At 51.5% G+C, this 21,822-nt stretch overlaps 2 protein-coding genes across 2 annotated transcripts; both read left to right on the forward strand.

The window, feature by feature from the left end:
* Positions 1-47: 47 nt before the first annotated feature.
* GPR137C (G protein-coupled receptor 137C) lies at positions 48-21,327 on the forward strand. The gene is made up of 7 exons (XM_064422847.1): positions 48-515; positions 7,318-7,361; positions 8,037-8,265; positions 10,490-10,639; positions 11,159-11,281; positions 11,375-11,490; positions 19,110-21,327. Exons 1-7 carry the CDS (start codon positions 183-185, stop codon positions 19,261-19,263), a joined length of 1,149 nt encoding a protein of 382 aa, XP_064278917.1. The 5' UTR covers positions 48-182; the 3' UTR covers positions 19,264-21,327.
* On the forward strand, positions 11,497-19,103 carry LOC135302420 (splicing factor 3A subunit 3-like). Its single transcript, XM_064422846.1, is given in 3 exon segments — positions 11,497-15,686; positions 15,688-16,381; positions 16,384-19,103. Coding segments are annotated over 3 exon segments (1,497 nt in total). The 5' UTR covers positions 11,497-15,155; the 3' UTR covers positions 16,656-19,103.
* Positions 21,328-21,822: the final 495 nt, after the last annotated feature.

Consider the following 21,822-nt stretch of genomic DNA (forward strand, 5'->3'; position numbering starts at 1 on the left):
GGCTGTCCCCGGCACGGAGTTGTTTGGCGGCGGGCGGGCGGGCGGTGCAGCCGGGCGGGCGGGAGGAGGAGGAGGAAGAGAAGAAGAAGGGGAAAAGGAGGGGGGTCTCCCCTTTGTTGCATGGGGGTGTCCAGCCGGGGCTGAGGGAAGGCAGGGAGGGGGTCGGTGCCTCCCGCTGCCCCATGGCCCTCGCTGAGGGGGCGGCCGTGCCCTACGCCGTGGAGCTGGGGCTCACCGTGCTCCACACGGCGCTCTACGCCGCGCTCTTCCTCTTCGCCTACCTGCAGCTCTGGCTGCTGCTCTACTACCGCGAGCGGCGGCTGAGTTACCACACGCTCTGCCTCTTCCTCTGCCTGCTCTGGGCAGCCCTCAGGACCACCCTGTTCTCCTTCTACCTGCAGAATTCCCTGCAGGCCCTCCGCCTCCAGCAGCCCTTCGCCCACTGGCTCCTGTACTGCCTGCCCGGCTGCCTCCTCTTCTCCAGCCTCTGCCTCCTCAACCTCTATTTCGCCGAGGTAAGTTTTGCCTTTCGGGCAAAACCCCTCCAAGAATTCTCTTTCCCGCACCTCCACCCTTGCGGGACAGCGGGGCTGGGAGCTCCTCTTCGGCCGCCTCTCCAAACTTGGAGCGCCCTGCAGCCGCGGCTGTGGGGATGGGACGGGAGCGCCCGGGTGAGGGGCGATGCTGAGGGGCTGCCCCGGCCGGGGCACAGCCTGAGGGGCTGCGGGGCTGTGCCCCCAACCCCGGCTGGCCAGGAGGCGCAGGGATTGTGCCCTGAATCCAGCCCTCGGTGCAGACTTTGGGACAGCCCGGGGGGGGATGCGGGGGTTGTGCCCTGAATCCAAGCTCGGTGTGGGGAGGCACAGGGATTGGTGTCCTGAATCCAGGCTTGGGGAGAAGCACAGGGATTGTGCCCTGAATCCAGCTGGGGGGGCGGGGTGGGATTTGGGGGGGATGGCGTGGGCTGAAAGTGTGCCCAGAACCCCAGCATCAGGGCTTTGGGGTGCAGGGCTGTGCCCTCACTGCAGACCCCGCACGGGGGGACAGGCACGTGCCCTGAATTTGGGACTGGGGGGATGCAGGGAGATGCCCTGCTCCCAGGTGGGCTTTTCCTCCTTGCAGCCCAGACCCACCGCGGGGTGTTTGTATGTGCATGTGGTGGGGGGACATCACTTGAGGGACTGTTTTGCATCTTTTATTTTTTTTTTTTAATTGATTCCCCTTCTGCAAAGGGGACCAGAAAGTGGCAGCAGCAGGGGCTGCTCTGGCCTGGAGTGATGCCAACCATTACGTCACCAGCCAGAGCCTCTTCTGCTATTGTTGCTGCGCTCCCTCCTTCCCTCCATCGAGAGCCGGGCTTGTTGTTCCGCGGCTTGTCAGACAAAAAAACCCCGAGATCCCTCACACAACAGCCCGGGGCAGCACAGGGGGGCCCCTTCCCAGCGCCAGCATCGCTGCTGGGACAGCGCGGAGCCGCTTGTTATTGTCACCGAGATGTGTCCCTGCTTCCCTGGGCTTCCCATCACTCGTGTGGTGATTTTTAGCCTCCTTTCCGTAGTCCTTCCACTTGCCTTTATCTCCTAAAGCCCTGGCTCTCCCCTCCCCATCCTCCTCCTGAATATTTTGTTTCTGCTCCAGTTTCTCTTGAGCAGCCCTCTGCTCGCCTGCCTCCCGGTTCGCTGCCTATTTATGAAACAAGTCACCACTTTTTCCTTCCAGCTTTGTTGTTGTTGGTGGGATTCTTTGCTCTGCGGCTCTCAGCTGTTCCCCAGCCTCACAAAGGAATGGCCAGCACACGGAAATCTCTCCGTGGCTCCCATGTGTCACCCACGGGAGTTATGATTTCATTTTCCCCAGGACACCAGCATCCACGTGACACTTGGAGCACTGGGGTTGTTCTGCTGTTCTGCTTCTTTTCCTCCCCTCAATAAACACCTGGAGGTTTTGGGGGTGAGCTGCCTGTTGCAGAAGGTGTTGTTGATGGAGTGGCAGTGGAATAACAAATGGTGCATAGAGTGCACAAATCCCTCTTGTCTGCTTTAAGGCAGCCTGACCTCCCAGTTGCTCCAGGCAGGAGGGGTTGGTGTCCCTTGGAAGGCAGGGATTCTGTGCTCTGCTCCACAGAGTGGCTGGATTTCTGTTTTCCTCTAGGTCACTGGATTTGACAGCAGATTTGCCTCTCTGCAGGCTTGTTTAAAGGTCCTCTTAAAGTAAATCCAAATAGATTCCCAGGCTTCTCCTCCTCCCACGGTATCTGTTTTTCAGTGAACTCTGCATATATCCCACTTCTTTCTCCTTGAAGACCTAGAGCCAAGGGAAATCCTGTCTGAGGAAATAAGAGCTCTGAATCTGGAGTGGGGAAGGATAAAGTGACTTATGAAAATGGGTCTGCTTGCTCAGCTCCAGGGAGGGCCTGACACTTCCCTGGAACAGCCAGGAGGGGTGTCCATCACTCCGTGGGGTTTTTGGGAGATCTCAGTGCTGAAGCCCCAGAGGTTTGGAGAAAAAAGATGGAAAGCCTGGAGCTTTTCTGGCTCCCATGATCTAGAGGTGACTGGTGTGTTTTCTGGTGTGATCCAGCAGAACGTGCCCATCCATTCCCAATTTTTAGGGGCCACTTGGCAGCAGGCTGTGGAAGCACACTGAGCTTCTGCTGCCCTGGGGGTGGCATCCTGATCTGAGATGTCCTCTGATAAAAGCAGGAGCTGCTGCTGTGCTGAGGGCCTGGCTCATTGTCCCTGTACACAGAGCCTCCTTTGTGGAGATGCTGGAGAAATGGCATCTGGGCAAGAAAATGGCCTGTGCTGATATTTGAGCTGTTCTTGCTTGATTCACAGAGCTCCTCGGGCAGCATAGAGGCTGAGGATGGAATGGTGCTGGGGAAGAAGCTCCAGGAAACAGATACCTATGGAGAACTGGCATTGCTTAACACTCCAGGCTGTTTCAGGGCTGAAATTCAAATTGGCTAAACTGCCTGATGTTCCTCCTTTCTGTGGGGACAGGCTGTTCTCTTCCTATCCCATCTTGGTCCCTGAGATCCCTGAGGGGATGCAGAGACCTCACAGAATCAGTGTGGGATGTGTATTTATTTTTCATAGAGTCCCAGAATGGTTTGGGTTGGAAGGGACCTTAAAGCTCATCCAGTTCCACCCCCTGCCATGGCAGGGACACCTTCCACTGTCCCAGCTTGCTCCAGCCTGGCCTTGGACACTTCCAGGGATCCAGGGGCAGCCACAGCTTCTCTGGGCATCCTGTGCCAGGGCCTGCCCACCCTCCCAGCCAGGAATTCCTTCCCAGTATCCCATCCATCCCTGTCCTGTGGCAGTGGGAGCCATTCCCTTTCATTCCATCCCCAGGTCTTTGTCAGGAGCGTGGTACATGGAAATGGAAATACATGGAAGGAGCTCAGGGTATTTATCCTGGAGAAGAGGAGGCTCAGGAGGGACCTTGTGGCTCTGCAGAGCTCCCTGACAGGAGGGGACAGCCAGGGGGGCTTGAGCTCTGCTCCCAGGGGAGCAAGGGACAAGAGGAAAGGGCCTCAACCTGTGCCAGAGGAGGTTTAAATGGGATATTAGGGAAAATTTCTCCATGGAAATGCTTGTCAGGCATTGGAAGGAGCTGCCCAGGGAGGTTTGGAGTGCCCATCCCTGGGGGTGCCCAAGGAACCCCTGGAGGTGGCACTCAGAGCTCTGGGCTTGTGACAAGGTGGGAATCAGGCACAGCTTGGAGCTGATGGCCTTGGAGGTCTTCTCCAACCCAAATGATTCTGGGAAATGCAGCCACAACAGCCTTGATCCTAAAGACCTTCCTGAGCCCTTGGCACCCCTGGTTGTCCTGGCAGTCAGCAGCTGGCACAGGGATGGGTAAGGAATGCTGATGGTGTGGCCAGAGCCCTTCACCTGCCTGGGCTGCTCTGAGTGCTCCCTGTGAGGAGATGACACCAGCCCCTTCATCCCTTCCTGCTCTGGAGAAGGAATGGAGAGAGCACCCAGCCTGGGAGATGTTTGTCTTTACTGTCCTGCATCTTCCTGCCTCCTCAGCTGGAAAACTGGGAAAATCCCCATCCTTCATTTCCCATTTTCACCCTCTGTGTGTAGCAGACAGCTGGCAGTGCCCTGTGCCTCGGAGGGACAGCTGGTGAGGGATCACTGAGCCTCCAAACTCTCCATCCCATCGCTGATGGTTCCCATGTTCCCCACATGAACAGGTGGCCCTGCTGGGGACCAGCTATTCTAGGAAAGGAGGGAACATGCAGAGTTGCAGCCTGTGTTCAGGATGGCATGGAATGATCTGGATGCTAATATGAGGATGGTGAGAGATCCTCCTGGACAGCTTTTCCCTTGTGGGTTGAAGCTGGGGTTTGCACACTTGGTACGAGGTGTGATCCCAAAATAGTCTGTGCTGTGCTCCCATTACCTCGTGTGGTGAGGAGGGGGATTTGTCTGGGGATGCTCCTGCAGCTGAGCTGTGTTGGGGCAGGGCATGGTTGTGTCTTGTGTCTGCAGAGCCCAAATTTGTGTTTTCATGAAGCAAAAAAATAATTTGATTCCAGTGGACAACAAGAAGTTCCTGGATCTTTCAGGTCTGCTGAGAAGTAGCTTGGTTTTGGTCCAGCCTAAGTGCCTCACTGTAAAGTTTAAGATCCTGCCTTGTGCAGACACTGGGAGTAGTCCTTGGATTCATCTGTGGGATCTGGGACGTATCACTTTTCTTCCCTGAGCAGCTGTGACACCTCCAGTGCACCTTCTAAGGGTGAGTGTGTCTCTTGAACACACCCTAGGGGCTCTCTGGGCTGTGATGTGAGCCAGGAAATCACTTTTGTGAAATAAACCCACCCAAAAGCCTCCAGCACCACGGAGGGCTTTGGGGTCTGGAGCTCATTTCAGCCTCACCTTCTGCCTGATGGGGAGTGCTTGAGGGATCCATGGCTCTGGAAAGGCACCTGAGTATTCCAAACTGCTGTGAAAGAATTGCTCAGAGGAAATGTTGCCAGTCCTGCTGCTCTGTGCTGCTGAGACCTCTGTTCCCTGTTTTCATGCTTGATTTCTGGAGCTGGGCTCAGCTCAGATTTGAAGGAACCGTTCAGTTTGCAAGGATTGCTGCTCACAGCTTGGCCTAATGCACCTGCTGGAGCACAGGGATCTATTTTTCCTGTTTTTCTGAAGAACAGGGTTGCTCCTGAGCTCTCTGTGCTGGGTTTTTCACAGCAGAACCCTGTGCCTGAGCTGTCCTTGGACTCTGGGAGCAGCAGAGCCCCGTGCAGGAGGCTCAGAGCTCATCTCAAGGATAAGAACCCAGAGACACCCTGTGCACTCTGCTGGTGGCACCTCCTGACCCAGTCCCTGGGAAGGAAAGGCAACCTTCAGATAACTTATCAGCCTTAATAACCAAAACCACCCAAGCAGTGCTGGCTGTTCCCTCCTGAAGTTATAGGAATAACTACCCAGGGCTAATAAAAGTGTGAGGCTGGAGCTGTGGTCTCCCTCTGCTTTCCATGGCAGCGGGCCAAGCATGAGGCTCAAATTGCTGTTGCACTCTTAACCCTGACTCAGCTTTGTGTGCCTTCATCCCTGGGGCTGCAGGGGAGGGTTTGGGAAGAGTGTCCTGCCCAAAACAGCATCTTCTGTGAGCCAGGAGCACTTCCCTGCTCAGCTGAGGGGCTGTTCTCAGCTGGGAACACGACATTCCCAGCTGGAATATGAGCCAGGGACTCTGCAAGGCTGTTCAGAGGCTGAGGTTACAGCAGGAGTGCAGATTCCTCAGTGGATTTCCATGCTGCTGGAATGGGTGCTGAACCAGGAGTTTCCCAGCTGGATGTCACCAGTGCCTGTTTTGACAGGGCAAGAGGAAAACAGCCTCAAGTTGTGCCAGGGGATATTTAGATCCTAAGTGGATGTTAGGGAAAAAATTCTTCACTGGGAGGGTGGTGAGGTGTTGGAACAGGCTGCTCAGGGCAGTGGTGGAGTCCCCAGCCCTGGAAGTGTTCAAAAAACTCGTGGATGTGGCACTTCAGGGCATGGTTTAGTGGTGAATGTGGTGGTGCTGGATTAATGGTTGGGCTTCACCTTGGAGGGCTTTTCCAGCCTCAGTGATTCAGTGATTCCATGACACTCCCAAAGTGCCTGAATGTCACCCACAGCAAACAAGGGAGGATTCAGGGATATTTCTGTTTTGGAGTCACCACGTGGCTCTTCCCGAGGCTCAGTTTCTTGTAGCTGAGATGAGTTGTAGAGCTCAGGGTGGATTGTGCCACACTCCTGTACTTCTGTGTGCCAGGACAAGGGGACAGAGAGCATCCTGAGGCTGGATACCTCCCTCTGCTGAGGAACCACGTCTCATTCCTCACTAAGTTAAGCTCATCCTTCCTCAGCCTCGGGAAGAGGAGCCAGGCAGTGGAAGTGGCTCTTGGAAGAGAATCACTGAAGCTGTCCAATGTCCTTTGAAATGCTTGGAACCACTGTAGTGGCTCAGACAGCCCTCAGATCCTGAAATGTCTCTGGAAATCCCCTTGGCAGCAGCCTGATTCCTGAAGCTCATGTGCCATTTCTGCCTCAGTGCTGGCTTGGAAGCAGGAGCCAAGGAATCCCACCAGGATAAAAGCTGCCTGGGAGGAGAGGAGTGATCCTTCACTGCTGACAGGGAAGGCTCCTTGTGGGAGAAGGGAAACTCAACCTCCACAGCTGTGCAGTGATCCCACAAGTGCAGGTGGGATCACTCTGGATGTGACTGTGCCTCTTCCCAGGTTCCTTCAAAGTCTCCAATCAGGACATGAGCTTTGCCTGTGGCTGAATGTGACCCAGCTCTGGGATCCTTCCTGGTGGGGTCTGGACCTGGAGCTGGGCACAACCCAGTTCCTGAGCAGTGTGAGCACAGGTTCCCTGTGCCTTTGCAGCAGGAATTCACATCTCAGCTGTGATTTGGGAGTATCTGCACCTTCCTAAACTGCCCCTGCTCCTCTCATGTGGAAATCCAGCATGGCTGAGGTCCTAAAATAGCCCGAAACACTGGGAAAAGGAGATGTATTTTTGAAGGATGTTCAAGTGCTAAACTCCCTTCTTTTCTTGAGGTCTTCAAGGTGTGGTGTTAAAGTGCTTGTCATATATGGGGTGTTAAATATGTTTGTGATTGTTGGGAGCCTGTATTTGGGCTGGGCTTGTACAAGGAAAAAGTAGAATTCTTTTGGGTCCAGAGCAAGAGTTGGTGCTGATAAATGATCCAGAGTCCTTGGAGATGCCAGCTGGATTCTGACTTCCCTGTTTATCTCTTGACAAAGTTGAAAGGAAACCTAAAGTAACCCTGTGCACATCTTTCTTCCAGGTCATATTCAAAGTGAAATGTGCAGCTGAATTCAACAAGTACAAGTAAGTGGTGCTGTCCTGACCTTCCCTTCAAAGCTGGTCCCGGGGGAACTGGCTGGGAATGGGAGGGTCAGACCCCAAAAGCTGAACAGAGCTCTAATTCCACACCTGTGCTCTGAGAAAGGAGCAGAGTTGCACCTTGGAGCAGGACTGGGAGCTTCAGGGGTGCCAGAGGAGCTCAAGCATCCCAGTTCCCCTGGGTGGAGTCCTGGGGTCACTCTGAGCTGTCCCAGCCCAGAAAGATCTGCAGAACAAGGCCTGAGCAATGGGTGAGCCCCAGGTTTGTGCAGCCCAGGTGCTTCCCAGGGAAACCCAGGGTGGAAAATGCAAGCTCCAGTGGCTCTCAAGAAAGGAGTTGCAGTGGTTGTGATGACTCATGGCTTATTGACTGGAGTTAATGCAGAGCTGGAGCAACACTTAAAATCTGCAAGATAAGAACCTGACTGTCAGAAGATGAGTCTTGTAACTCATGACTGCTTACGCTGCTCATGTGTTATGAGAGCAGCTCCAACAAATCCTCTGCAGCCTCGGGCTGCCAATACAACCCCTGAAATTTGCTGGAATGCCTGAGCTTCCCTGCAGGCAGAGCCCTGGGAGGCTCTGCTGAGACAGGAGGGAGGTGCAGAGTGAACCTGGCCTTGTCTCACTGACCATTTTCCCCCCTCACCATGTCTCCAGGGTCCTGTTGTACCTGGGCTCCATGCTCACCAGCCTCCTGTTCCTGGTTGTGAATTTGACCTGTGCAATGCTGATCCACGGCGAGGTCCCGGAGAAGCAGCTGAGGTGGACGCTCCTGGCCCGGGCTCTGGTCAACGACAGCCTCTTCATCCTCTGTGCCATCTCCCTGGCCTGCTGCATGTGCAAACTGGGAAAGATGTCTTCAGCCAACGTCTACCTCGAGTCCAAGGTGGGTGAATGCCTTGGGAATTCCCACTGGGACTGCTCAGCTGGATCTGGCTGTGCTCACTCAGGGCAGCGCTGGCCTGGTGGCACCTGAGCTGCTTTTGCTCAAATTCTCCTTCCAGTGTGGAGGTGGCAACTCTTGGATTCCTCCTTTTCACAAAGTGCATGCTCCTGCTGTGGGAGTGATGTTTCCTGCATGTTTTAGGGGAATACTTTGTCTGCAGCTTTGGCATAACAGATTTATGAGCTGCTCTGCTTTTCAGGCACAAAAGATCCCAGCTTTACCTTGAGCAGAGGGTTCTCTCAGAGCAGCAGATGCAGTTTTGGCTGTGTATTTTACCTGTAGTAGGTGTGTCATGATTCCCTGCAAAGGGAATTCCCCCAGAAATCCAGTTTTAGCTGGACTCTGCTTGGGTAGGATGAGATGAGCATTTTGGAATGGGAGCAGAAATTGCTGTAGGTCCTCTCCCAAAGCAGGACAGGTGAGGGTCTGAACACACACAGCTCTTTTCCAGCAGATAGGAAAGTGGAAAAGCCACCAGCAGTGTGGCAGGAGGCTGCAGTCAGTGTCCACTTGAGTGCCTGGAAACATTTAGAGGAAAAACCAGAGCACCTGAGCATAGCCAGCTATGCTACAGTCAGGCAGGGGCAGAGAAGCTGCTCACATCCCTGCTGGCCTGGGCCTGGTATCCAGCTCTGACTGGCTCTGGACACTCATTAACTCACCCAGTTCCTCCAGTGCAGGAACTTCCTCTCCTCACATGCCCGAGGCTGCCCCTGGGCTGTGTACAACGTGCTCCAGGGAAGCCTCTGCTCTGCACTTGGATACTCACCCTGGCTGTCTGCTGAAGGTGCCTGCCTCCCTCCCCTGCCCTGGGGGCATCCTCTGATGCTGTGTTTGGGAAATGGCTGCAGAAACAGGCTGGGGCTGAGCAGAAATGTTACACAGGTGCCCCAGAAGGTTATCCTGCCCCTGAACTCAAAGGCACACAGCAGGGCTGGAGGCTGCTGCCTCCACACTGAAGGTGGGAGCTGTGGGAAGGAGTCTGGACTGCAGCCAGCTCCTGTCCTGGGGTCCTTGGGAGCTGGAGATGTGCTTCAGCAGCCTTTGTGCCTCATTGTGCTGGCCTGAGGATCCCAGGCTCAGCTTTCAATGGCAGCAGGATGTGTGCTGGGCTTCAGGGCTGTCACTTGTCTGTTGGCACCTCTCTCCTGCTGACTCTCTCAAGACACTGTTCTGAGCTCCAGATCTAGGAAAATAGAGCTGGGATGTGGAGCAGACCACTGGGATGAGCTTCCCCAGCAGATTCTCTGCTTAAACACAAAGGCAGCTCTGGTGTTGAAGGGTGTTTGCCCCTCACTGTAACTTGCTGCCTCCCTGCATCCATTAAAGGGATTCATGGATGGATTTAACAAAACCTGGTTTGTCTCAGCATTCCTGAATGGTTTGAGTTGGAAGGGACCTTAAATCCCATCCAGTTCCAATCCCCTGCCATGGGTTACCTTTAACTATCCCAGGCTGCTCCAAGCCCATCCAGCCTGGCCTTGGACACTTCCAGGGATCCAGGGGCAGCCACAGCTTCTCTGGGCACCTTGTGGCAGGGCCTCAACTCCCTCACAATCAGGAATTTATTCCCAATATCCCATCTAACCCTGCCTTTTGTCTGTTTGAAGCCATTCCCTTGTCCTGTCCCTCCAGGCCATTGTAAATGGTCTCTCTCCATCTTTCCTGTGGGCTCCAGCTCTGGGTCTTTCTGCCCACCCCAAATACCTGAGCTTCTTTCCCAGACAAACACTGAGTGCAGTGTTGGAGTGCTGGGTGGCTGCAAGTGAAAGGGCTGGGTGAACACCTCTGCAGGGTCTGGGCTGTGAAGCAGAAGTTGATTTTCCTGTTAGTTAGTTGTTGGCCTCGTGGAGATTCCCAGAGGAAGGCAGGGAACAGCAGGAACAGCATCTCCCTGGACCCCCAGTTTGGAGCTGACTGACAAAGTCCTGCCAGGGACACTCCAGTGCCTCAGATCCTTCCCTGCTCCCAGGCAGCTCTGGCTGTGTGGCTCCTGCAATGAACTCATCACATGAGAAAGCTCTTACCCAGCTCTGAATATTTTAGCAACAACATACAAATGTTCTGGGTCATTCTTGCCTGCACAGCTGCTCATGCATTTAAGGGAGCGGGGAAGAACATCACGGCTCTGTATTAAAACTCTTTTTATTTCTTCCTGTCCTAGGGAACATCTGTCTGCCAGGCTATTCTGGTGGGATCTGTAGTGGCCCTCCTGTATTCCTCAAGGGCTTGCTATAACCTGGTAGCTGTGGCCATATCTCCAGACAATGTTCCTGGTCCTTTTAACTACGGCTGGGACAACCTTTCAGACAAGGTGAGTGTGTGACCCCAAATCCAGAGCCAGTGAAATGCAGTCACTCCTCATCCTGTGAGGGTGAACAGGGGGCTTGGTGGGGGATGTCTGGGTAGCTGAACCCCCACATGAGCTGCCTTTCTGCTCTGCTTGCTCTCTGTACCCAGCAAACCTGAGTCCTCCTCTCCCCAGCCACTTCTTCAGGAAGGATTCCCCGTTGTGCTCTTCCCTTTCAGCCTGCCAACTCTTCTTGTGAGGGAGAGGAGGGACAGCTCAACTAGAGCAGAACAGCAATGCTTAATTGGGCATGGCAGTGTGTGAGGGGGAGTCCCTGGTGTGGGCAGCGAGCTCCCAGTGCCCTGGCAGCACCCTCTGAGCAGAACCTGCTCACCCAAACCAGCAGCAGCAGCCAGGTGAAGGTCACTGTGCTGCTTTGGGGACTCCTGCCTTTGGAAAGATTTCTCTGCTCTCCCACTTCCGGCTTTTGGGAGCTCTGTGGGTGGCTGGGATGACACAGACCCCTCTGCCTTGTGCCCACAGGTGCACGTGGAGGTGAGCAGTGAGGAGTACGTGGTGTTTGGAGTGGTCCTGTTCCTCTGGGAGCTGGTGCCAACCACTTTCGTGGTGCTGTTCTTCCGCGCTCAGAGACTGAGCCAGAACCTGGTAGGCCTGAGCGAGTCCCCCTGTGCTGGGAGGGTGCCTGGGATGACTTTTGGGAATGTTTTGCTTCTGGCCTAACTCCTTTCTCCTTGGCAGACTCCAGCAGGGATGGTCAACAGCCACAGCTACAGCTCCAGGGCCTATTTCTTTGACAATCCCAGGCGCTACGACAGCGACGATGACTTGTCACGGCTCGGGGCCAGGGAAGGAGGGTAAGGAAGGGTTGTGCTGCTGCTCTGCTGCCCTCTGGGGCAGCACCAGAGATCCTGGCTGCTGCTCCTAGGAAAAACTTCGGTGGAAGAGGCAGCTTGGGCGAGGTAGATGGGTCAGGGAGCCTCTGACAGAGCTTTTGTTGCCTTGTGCAGCTCGCAAGGAGCTGTTTTGATTGGGCAGAAGTGACCAGCTCAGTGAGGTGGATGGTGCTCACAGGTGGTGATTGCAGGCAGGAGACCTCATCCAGGAGGGCAGGGATCCATTTCACAGGGCTCTGAAATGATCTCCAGAGGGGTTTCTCCACTGGGAAGTGAGAGCTGGTGATGTTCTGGAAGGGAGCTGGGACAAAGCTCTGCAGAAAATGCTGGTGTGGGGGACAATGGTCAGGTATCACCCCAGCAAAACTCTTACAAGGCATCCTGGCAGCCCTGTCACCATGGAATCATGGAATGGTTAGGGCTGGAAGGGACCTTAAAGCCCATCTTGTTCCACCCCCTGTCATGGGAAGGGACTCCTTCCACTATCCCAGGCTGCTCCAAGCTCTGTCCAACCTGGTCTGCAACACTTCCTTTCCACTTCACTTCCAAGTCCCCTCACAGTTGGAATAAATCAGCTGAGACTCCATTTCCTTCATGCAGAAAGCCAATTCTTTATTCTTTGCAGGAAATATCAGCACTGTGTTAAACCTAATTGGTCAGCAATGCAGTGAAACTCAGTTCACTGGTCAGTAAGGGCTATTGTATATGTCTGTCAAATTTTCTCTCTAGATATGTTTACATTTTTCCTTTGTGGAGTCTCATGGGACAGATCTTATTATTTACACAGGTGCATTTGTTTTTCACCCTCAGAATAGAATGTTGTGTTAAAGGAACTTCTGATTCTCAAAATAGCTTCACATGGCAACTTGCAAATTGCTTGTTAGCTGCACTTAGAAGAAATGACAGGCCAGCTTTGGCAATTTGGTTTCATAAGGCCTTTCTTTTATAATTCTTCTACCTGTCTACAACATCTCACCCTTTTCATTAATTTTTAAAAGGCTCTGTTCTGATCTTAAAACAGCTTGCTCTTGGGAGGGTATTATCTCATTAAGGTTATCACTGGTTATCTATTAGATATGGGATAAAAGACTGATTACAATCAACAAAGCTTATCAAATTCTGTCATGTCATTGACACAGGATTTTGCAGCATGAGAAAACAAAAGAATAATGTCCAGTGTCTCTTAGGGAAATGAAGATAAATGACCATTGCTTTAAAGTCAAATAGTTGAGGCTCAGGAGAAAGTCCATTAGCTGGAAATGTTGATCTTTGACATCACTGAATGTCCTCCTGGATCCTGGAACAGGGAATAGCTGAAGAAGGTTGGTAGGAACACTATCCTGTGATGATGACATGAAGCTTTTGTTGGCAAATTGCCTCTGTATTTTCAGACACAGCCGAGTCTTGGCAGTCCTGGTTCTGTTCCTGTTCTGGCCACGAGGGCTGCAGGGTGATGAGGTTATTTCTCTTTCCACCGGGCCTCATTTTCCCAGAGGTGATCAGTGATTGATCTGACAGGTGACCACTTCAAACCTGCTGCTGATAAAACACAAGCACGCCCTCTCTTGAAGTCAGTGAACCAATTAGGCTTTGCAAATTGAGGCACACTCAATTGGGATTTAGATTTGATGATCTTTTTTCCAAATTTCTAATGCAAATATTGCATTATTCAACATTCTTTGTCTAAATTTCTAATGTACATATTACATTATTTGGATGTTCTTAAGGCACTAAATTCACCTTTTTTTTTTAATGAGATGCTTGTCTTTGGTTTTGAGCATGAGGAAACATCAAGGCAAAACCATACATGTAGTGAACAAGAAACTGACAGCAATCAGGAGTAAGCCAGGTACAACAATTAAGACTACTTCAGCTAATACACATAATTAATAATACATGTGAAATTAGGTAATTAGGAATCTCTGAAATACTGTACCATCATGCCAGAGTCTGTGAACAGCTGACAAACCTCAATTTAGTGAGAGCTTGGATAATTATTTCCAGATAATAATTCCCAAGCTCACTCTAAAGATAGGTTCAGCTGTCATATATAAAGGGTCAAATTGCCAAGTCAAAGTGACCTGAATCTAGTTTTGATGCAGAAAACATTGGGTTTATTGACAAATTCTCCTTCCAGGTAGAGCTAAGGCCTGGCCACAGCCCAAGCTCCATCTGGGAGGGAATTCCCTTAACACATTTTAAAAACAAGGCTCTTAAGAATAGCAGTTATGAGTAAAGGCCTTGGGGTTAAAGACTAATCAAACCACCTAGTAGTTGGATCCCTCCAAAGTTTCCTTCAGGACAGAGATGCTTCAAACACAGCAAACTTCTGGAGTGCTTCTGTAATAACTGGGAAAACCACAAGACTGGCAGTTCAGAGGCAGCTTTCAAGGAAGCTCAAATATCTTTTCTTGGATCTCTGAAAAACACTTAAAATTGAGACAGCATTGGGTCAAACCATGGAGCCAGTGCAGGGACTTAGCCAGAGAACTGAGCTGATTAAGAGATGCATAAGCAGTTAGAGAACAGAAAAGAAGGATCCTGAAACGACACGAGTCTTTTAGATAATTGCACAGCGATGTTAAAGCATATAACAAGCTGTCTATAAATACAGTAATAACATCTTATGAATGATGCCTAGTATAAAATCAGTAAGTTCACATCATGGAATCAATATATCAACTTCCCTCTTAGGAAGTTGAGATAACACCTTTCTAAACAGTCATGTACCTATGACAGCAAAATGTAACAAAGGAAAGCACTAAAACAGCTTCCAATCAACAGCAGCCATAATGGAGAATCATCACTGACTCTTCTGTGTTTTCTGTGGAAGATAAAACAGCAGAGATTGTAACCAGCAATCGAATCTTCACAAAATCCAGGGTGAACACACCCTGTATCTTCTTCATCCACAAACAGGTGTTTGTCAGTGTTTCATCACAGCTGTTCTAGTCGGAGTCATCTTATCTCTTAAAAGAAAACAGCTTTATATTTTACAGCATAGAAAGGTAGTATTTAATTCTCTTAGATTGCAATGCAAGATGTAACCAGATGTATTCTATCACCAGCTGTTAAAACCAGGTGGGGCAGTTTTCTTTATCTCTTCCACAACTGATCCTCCCTTCAGGAGATGTCTTTTGTTAATGGGCCATTGAGTGTCCCTGCATGGCTGATAAAGTGACACCATCCCATTGGGAGAAGCTCCACCCAGGGGGAGGAGCCAAAGCATTCCTGCCTGGATATAATCTGAGGCTTGGAACACCACAGCCGCCTTTTTCCACTGGATTCCCAGAGGAAGACCAGACACCATTGGACCTTCAGAAGACAAGTACAGCCTTCTACAGGATCACCCCTTCAACAGAACCACGTTTGTCATTCCAGGAAGACTGCAGCCACCATTTATTCGGACGGCTGCCAACATCCTGACCGACAGGGTGTCAGGTTATATTCAGGCTTTGTCTGCTTCAGCAGTATCATTTTATTTGTGAGCTAATTATTTCTAAACTTTGAGGAACTACTGCAGATAAAATTGAAGGTTATAGGACTTGGTTAAGAAATTAATTAAAAATAATCTTGGGAGAAGAGGAGAGCTGCAGGCGCACAGGGTAGCGGGAGGTGTGAGTGGGATGGAGACGATCCTGGAGCAGCAGCGTTGGAACCATGAGGAGCAGGAGCGGCTCATGGATGTGATGGTGAAGGAGATGCTCACCAAGAAGTCCAGGCTCCATGACCAGATCTGCTCAGACCACGGCAGCTGGGCCATGCAGGACAGGTACCTGGAAGTGAGCAGCAACCTGCAGGATCTGTATGATGACAAGGAGGGCCTGCGTGAGGAAGAACCTGGTGCCATTTCCGGGCCAAATGAATTTGTGGAGTTTTACAACAGACTGAAGCAAATCAAGAAATTTCACCAGAAGCACCCACATGAGATCTGTGTTCCTGTGTCAGCGGAGTTTGAGGAGCTGCTGAAGGCCAGAGACAACGTGAGTGAAGACGCTCAAAATCTGGCGGAGTTCACAGATGAGGAAGGGTATGGACGATACTTGGATTTGCATGATTGTTACCTCAAGTACATTAACCTGAAATCATCAGAGTAATTGGATTATATCACTTACTTATCCACATTTGTCCAACTCTTCAATATTCCCAAGGAGAGGAAAAAATGCTGAATATAAGAGGTATCTTGAAATGCTCCTTGAGTACCTGCAGGATTACACAGATCGAGTGAAACCATTACTGTACCAGAATGAACTTCTTGAGAAAATTCAGAAGGAGTTTGAGAAGAAGTGGGAGAATGGCACATTCCTGGGCTGGCCGAAAGAGACCAGCAGTGCCCTCACCCAGGCTGGTGCCCACCTGGACCTCTCAGCCTTCTCCTCCTGGGAAGAACTGGCCTCCCTGGGACTGGACAGGTTAAAATCAGCTTTGCTGGCTTTGAGGCTGAAGTGTGGTGGGACTCTGGAGGAGGGTGATCAGAGGCTTTTTAGCACTAAAGGCAAATCCCTGGAAGCACTTGATCCTTCCTTGTTTGCTAAGAATCCAAAGACAAAGGGGGAAGCAAGAGAGACACAAAGAAATAAAGATCTTGCGTTCCTGGAAGCTCAGATTTATGAGTATGTGGAAGTTCTTCAGGAACAAAGACACCTCACCCATGAGAATGTGCAGCGTAAGCAGGCATGGACAGGGAAGGAGAGAGAAGAGGAAGAGCAGATCAATGACAGCAAGAGTGAAGATGAAGAAAATGAAATCATTTATAACCCGAAAAATTTACCTCTTGGTTGGGATGGGAATCCCATCCCATACAGGTTGTACAAACTCCATGGTCTGAACATCAACTACAGCTGTGAGATTTGTGTAACTCCACCTACCGAGGGCCCAAGGCGTTCCAGAGGCACTTTGCAGAGTGGAGACACACCCATGGCATGCTGTGCCTGGGCATTCCCAACACAGGGCACTTTGCCAACGTCACACAGATTGAGGATGCAGTCTCTCTGTGGGCAAAGCTGGAACAGCAGAAGGCTTCAGGGAGGTGGCAGCCAGGTACAGAGGAGGAATACAAGGATTCCAGTGGGAACGTGGTGAATAAAAAGACCTACAAAGACCTGAAGCAGCAAGGGCTGCTGTAGCTGTCCCCAGGTGAAGGGTCACACATCTGCAGAGAGAGTGGATCTGGCAGCAACTCTTTGACTTCTTCAGTGTCTGGATTTTGTATGTGCATGAATGTAGATTTCAAGAATACTTTATAGAGTCACTTTCTAGTAAGCCCCTTAGACATCGTTTATATTAAAAAACCCCAAAACAAACAAAAAAAAAATGGAACAGAGGTGCAGTGGCCAGGCCATGTTTTGGGGCAGGGGAGGTCTGCCACACCACCCCATATCTACAACAGGTCTCTTAGATGAACAGCAATTAAATATAGATCAGCTGATTTCAGATAATGGGCAGGCACTGCCCCAAAAAGGGGGGAGGAGGGCTGAGCTGCCCCATGCCACCACCAGCTAGGGAAGGGAAAACTCTGTGACACTGTCCTGTGCTGCTGCACCTCTGTTCTCTCCACTAGAACACTTGTGGTTGAAAAAGAGGAGGGGGGAAAAAGCAATAAAAAACAAACCCTGAAAACTGCACACGGTAAGAGGAAAAATACCAAAAGACAAAGGTAGAAAACTCGAAAGTCACCAAGCACCTGCGGCTCTCCTCTTCTGTTTTGGAGTCTGCGAGTTCCACAGGGGCCACCGACCAAGGGGCCCAGCCCTGGTGGAGCCACTGGGTCCAGAAAGAAGCTTTGCTGTAAAAATACTGTCCAGCCACCACTGGTCCTGCAGTTTGAGTTCTGCTGGAGGAAGGGACCCACTCAGACAGCTCCCGTGCACCATCTGGGGGTAACTTAATTGTGACAGAGGTAATTTTGCACAAGCACGCAACTGAGTTCTGGTTCTGGGCTCCTGGTTCTTCATTTGTTTCTCCACATGGTTTGGCTCTTGCTGCCCCTACTGCTGTGCCCAGCTCTGGGATAGAAGGGAAATGACTGACACGTGTCCATGTCCTCCCAAGCATCTGCACGCAGGGACACACACACAGGCACTGTCCCAGAACCAGGGTGGAGGCTCAGGCTCCACTAAATACATTTACCAAATTGGGGACCAGTCCCTGCACCACACAACACAGTAACAAAGGTGTCAGCATAAATTTATTGCAATTTCTTCTTTTCCCAACATATTTTGCCTTTTCTAACTCACAGTTTGGCTTTCTTTCTGTGGTGTGTACGTTCCTGTGCAGTCACTGCTCCTGTGTGCCATTTCCACACCACTGTTCTATTCTGCAACTTCTTTCCTCACACCTTAGCAGCTGACTGTTCACTCACCATGGTTCTTGAGACTTGTCTCCACCAGCAGCTCTTAGGCTGCCTCACCTTCCAGGACTCTCTTTCAGCCACATGTCTCCTGAGGTTTGGAGACCACATTTGCGTTCTGCAGCTCTCAGTTTGTTTCTCACACTTTCTCCAAGGAATTTTGTTCATTTCCATGTGTTCCACGCCCTCTGCAGCCCCATGCACTCACTGCCCGGGTTCTGCTTCACCGCTGCCTCTTGTCTTTGCTTGCTCCATCTGCAGCCCTGGCCTTTTGCTACTTTGTAAATTCATTGCTTGAATTTCTTTTCCTGCTGATCCTACGGCCCGCGGTGCTGCCGATGTGTCCATGTGCTGTGTCTTGTCTCACTGCTCTTCACTCTTACCTCATACTCATGGCCAGCTCCATCTTCCTTTCATGACTTTGTGTATTCCATCTTTAAGCCCTGTCTCACTGCCTGGTCCTGGGGTCAGCTTGGCTCCTTTCACCTTTTTTGCGACAGGCTGTTCATCTCCCTTCGCTCACGTCTTTGGGGGTCTCCATATGTTGGAATAAATCAGCTGAGACTCCATTTCCTTCACGTAGAAAGCCAATTCTTTATTCACAAATCTCATGTTTGTGGGAAATTGTTAAACCTAATTGGCCAGCAGTGCAGTGAAACTCAGTTCATTGATCAGTAAGGGCTGTTGTATATATCTATCAAATTTTCCCTCTCTAGATATGTTTACATTTTTCCTTTGTGGATTCTCATGGGACAAATCTTTTTACACAGGTACATTTGTTTTTCACCCTCAGAATAGAATGTTGTGTTAAAGGAACTTCTAATTCTCAAAATAGCTTCACATGGCAACTTGCAAATTGCTTGTTAGCTATACTTAGAAGAAATGACAGGCCAGCTGTGGCAGTATTAGCAGAGTGAGGCCTGATTTCATAAGGCCTTTCTTTTATAATTCTTCTACCTGTGTACCACACCTCACTTGTGTAGAGGTGTAGTGAGCAGTTCAGAGCTTCTGGCTCCTCTTGCCCAGCCTGGTGCTCTTCTGCTTTAGCTGTCTCATCAAAGCCAAGTTCCTTGGAGATCCTCCACCTTCAAACTTCAACACCCTGACCTGTGCTGGGAGCAGAAGTCTGGAGAAGCCAAATTATTCATCCCTAAAAAGTCCATGCCTGTTTTTTCCTATCTCTCCTGCAGCTTGGCCACCTCTCAGTCTGTTTTTTCTGTCTCTCCTGCAGCTTGGCCACCCCTCAGTGCTCGGGCTGCTACGGTTCCCTGGCTGGCACCGACGGCGGGAGCGCCGCGGACAGTGCGCCCTTGCTCTGCGCCGCCGGCGGCCCGGAGATCAACCACCACCACCACCACAGCTCCCACCCCGCCCCACAGAACTGAGGAGGCTCCCTCTCTTCCCAGAGTGGCGCTCATGTTTAGGATTGTAACCTGGTTTTTTTCCTCTTTCCCTCCTCTCCCCCCGAAGCATCTAACTCATGACACAAACATTCCACTACCTGCCGCAGCCGCGCGCGGGACTGAGCCCAGGGCTGCAGGCACTTGAGTCAGAGAACTGTGACTTTAAGGTACCATGTAGCAAAGTGAAGCTGAACTCTCTGGAAGCTTTTTTTTTTTTTTTTTTTTTCCTTGGTCTGGTCTTCAAGATGTTGGCAGCTAAATGCACCAGAGCTTCCTCACTAGAAAAGAAACATCAAATGCATATTTGCACTTTTATCTGCACACTTTGGAAGGAACGGATCTCGCTCGGGCTGTGCTTGGCCTGAGACTGTTCTAGTTACTGTTTTAATTGCACATCCAGAGCTGGGAGAGGCGCTGTCTTCTGCAAAGACGTGTTCCCTGAAGGACTCTGCATCCTGCCTCCCTGGCAGCTGTCTGGGCAGGGCCCCCGGTGCTGGATGCTGGAGTTTACTGTGCCATATTCCCACCTGGCAGGGCTGGGTGAGGCCCTGGGGCTCGGGGGGTCTTGCCCTGCCTGCTGGTCCCACCTGGCTGCTGCCCTGTCCTACCTGGGCCTGTGGCTCAGAGCTGAGTGAGGTCAGTGTTGCTGCTGGCCCGTGGCTGAGGGGCAGGGCTGGCTTTTCCCTGCAGGGAGAGGCTGGAGCTGGCTCAGCAGGAGTGTGTGTGCAGGAATGTGTGTGAATCCAGGGCTGCTGCACCCCCTGGGTGCTGGGAGCAGCCCTGCTCCCCCTCCTCGTTGCCCACAGTGGGGCTCCCCTCGTCCCCCTCAGTATTAAATTGCATTTAGCAGATAGCCAAGAGTTTTAACCTGAAGTGAATGTGAACTGCTGGGTCCCCACTGAGGTGCAGGGGGTGTGTGGCTGCCTGTGGAACGTTGCTGCTGCAGAGGGAAGGGGCAGAAAGCACAGGGATCTGATCCTTGGCCTCCTTGCTCTGCCCTCCCTGTGGACCTGGGGCTTCCCAGGGCCGGGAGTGCTGGGTCAGGCTGGGACAGGTCCCTCTGTCTTTCCTTATCCAAAATAGCCAAGTTTGACCTAGCCTGGGCTCTTTGGAGATGAGGCTTGGTGTTATTCCTGGCTTGTCCCTGAGCCAGCCGTGGGGATGAGCAGAGCAGCTTTGGATAAAGGCACTGGTGCAGGGAGGGAGCTGCTCTGACCATGGGGCAAATCCACCCTGGGACTGCTTTTAACCAGCCCTGGTGTGACACTGGGGACAGGGAATGCTGTGCTGGGACCACAGCTGGGAGCTGGAGGGACTCTGAGAGCTGTGAGAGCAACCCCAGCCTGGGGCATCCTCACCAGCCTGCTTCCCTCACCCCTGGGGCTGTGCTGAGCTCCTGTCACTTGTCCCACTGCCCTGTCCCTGAGTGTGGCCTGTGCTCACCTCCTGCTGGCCCAAAAAAGCAAGTCCTGCTTCTTTTTTGGAGATGGCAACTCTGAGCACAGCCCTTGCTGGAGTCCCTGCCCCAGAGCTCCCCTGGCTCCTGGCAGGGACAGGCTGCTCCACCTCAATCCCTGCTTGGCTTATGGCAAAGCTGGTCCAGGGCCAGCCACTGCCACCCTTCCTTCTGCTCCCATAAGTCTCCAAAGACAGCAAGTGACACTCGTGGCCCCTGTTCTTGCTTAAATTCCAAAGCACTAGGAGCACTTTAAGTTTTACTTTGGAGGGAAAGGAGTGTAGTGCAAAAAAGAAAAAAAAAATTTAAAAAACCTACAAAATCCAAGGGCTACAGGCTCATTGTTCCTCTTGCACTGAAGCACACACCCACACTACGATCTTCCTGGATTTTTTGGGAGGGCAGGTCAGGGCAGTGAGCCTCGTTGCTGATGGGTTTGGGTTTTCCTCCTCTGTCCCACCTGACCGCTCCTCCCGGGGGCGGTCCCGTGTTTTACTGAACTCATTTATAGCTCAGAAGTTACAAGGACTTTTTTAATGCATAGTTGCCTTTCATTAAACTTTCTTTTTTGTTTTGTTTTGTTTTGGTTTGGTTTTTTTTGGTGGGTTGTTTTTGTTTTTTGGTATGGTTTAACAGTGTTCTGGCTTTGCAGCTGCTGCCCCGGGAGCTGTGGCCAATGAATGTACCTATTTGTTCTTCACTAAACTGTAACCAAGCACTACTCTGTTGAAATAAAATTAAAAAAAAAAAAATTAAAAAGGACTTTCTGTGCTGGGATGGCTCCCAGGGTGACCCAGCCAGCTCCAGGTGTGGCCCTGTGGTCCCCTGTGCCCTGCCAGGACCTGGCACATCCCATTGCTCTGCTGCCACGGGGCTGGGAGCTCTGGATGGGCTCTGAGGGCTGAGCTGGGGTGGCACAGGGGCTTCATCCTCTGGTGTTCCTCTGGTTGCAGCCCTGAGGGAACAGCTGGAGCTGTGCCAGAGGAGGTTTGGGTGGAAATCAGGGAAAGGTTCTTCCCCAGAGGGTGCTGGCAGTGCCCAGGCTCCCCAGGGAATGGGCACTGCCAGAGCTCCAGGGGGGTTTG

The sequence above is a fragment of the Passer domesticus genome, chromosome 6 (genome assembly GCF_036417665.1).
Source record: "Passer domesticus isolate bPasDom1 chromosome 6, bPasDom1.hap1, whole genome shotgun sequence".
In the NCBI taxonomy this organism is placed as follows: domain Eukaryota; kingdom Metazoa; phylum Chordata; class Aves; order Passeriformes; family Passeridae; genus Passer; species Passer domesticus.

What these genes read in the sequence shown, in the direction of transcription:
- GPR137C (XM_064422847.1), top strand. Translation starts at nt 183, where the DNA reads ATGGCCCTCGCTGAGGGGGCGGCCGTGCCCTACGCCGTGGAGCTGGGG. An exon ending in GCTGAATTCAACAAGTACAA is followed by an intron (nt 7,362 to 8,036) that starts GTAAGTGGTGCT and finishes CCATGTCTCCAG; the next exon opens with GGTCCTGTTGTACCTGGGCT. An exon ending in CTCGGGGCCAGGGAAGGAGG is followed by an intron (nt 11,491 to 19,109) that starts GTAAGGAAGGGT and finishes TCTCTCCTGCAG; the next exon opens with CTTGGCCACCCCTCAGTGCT.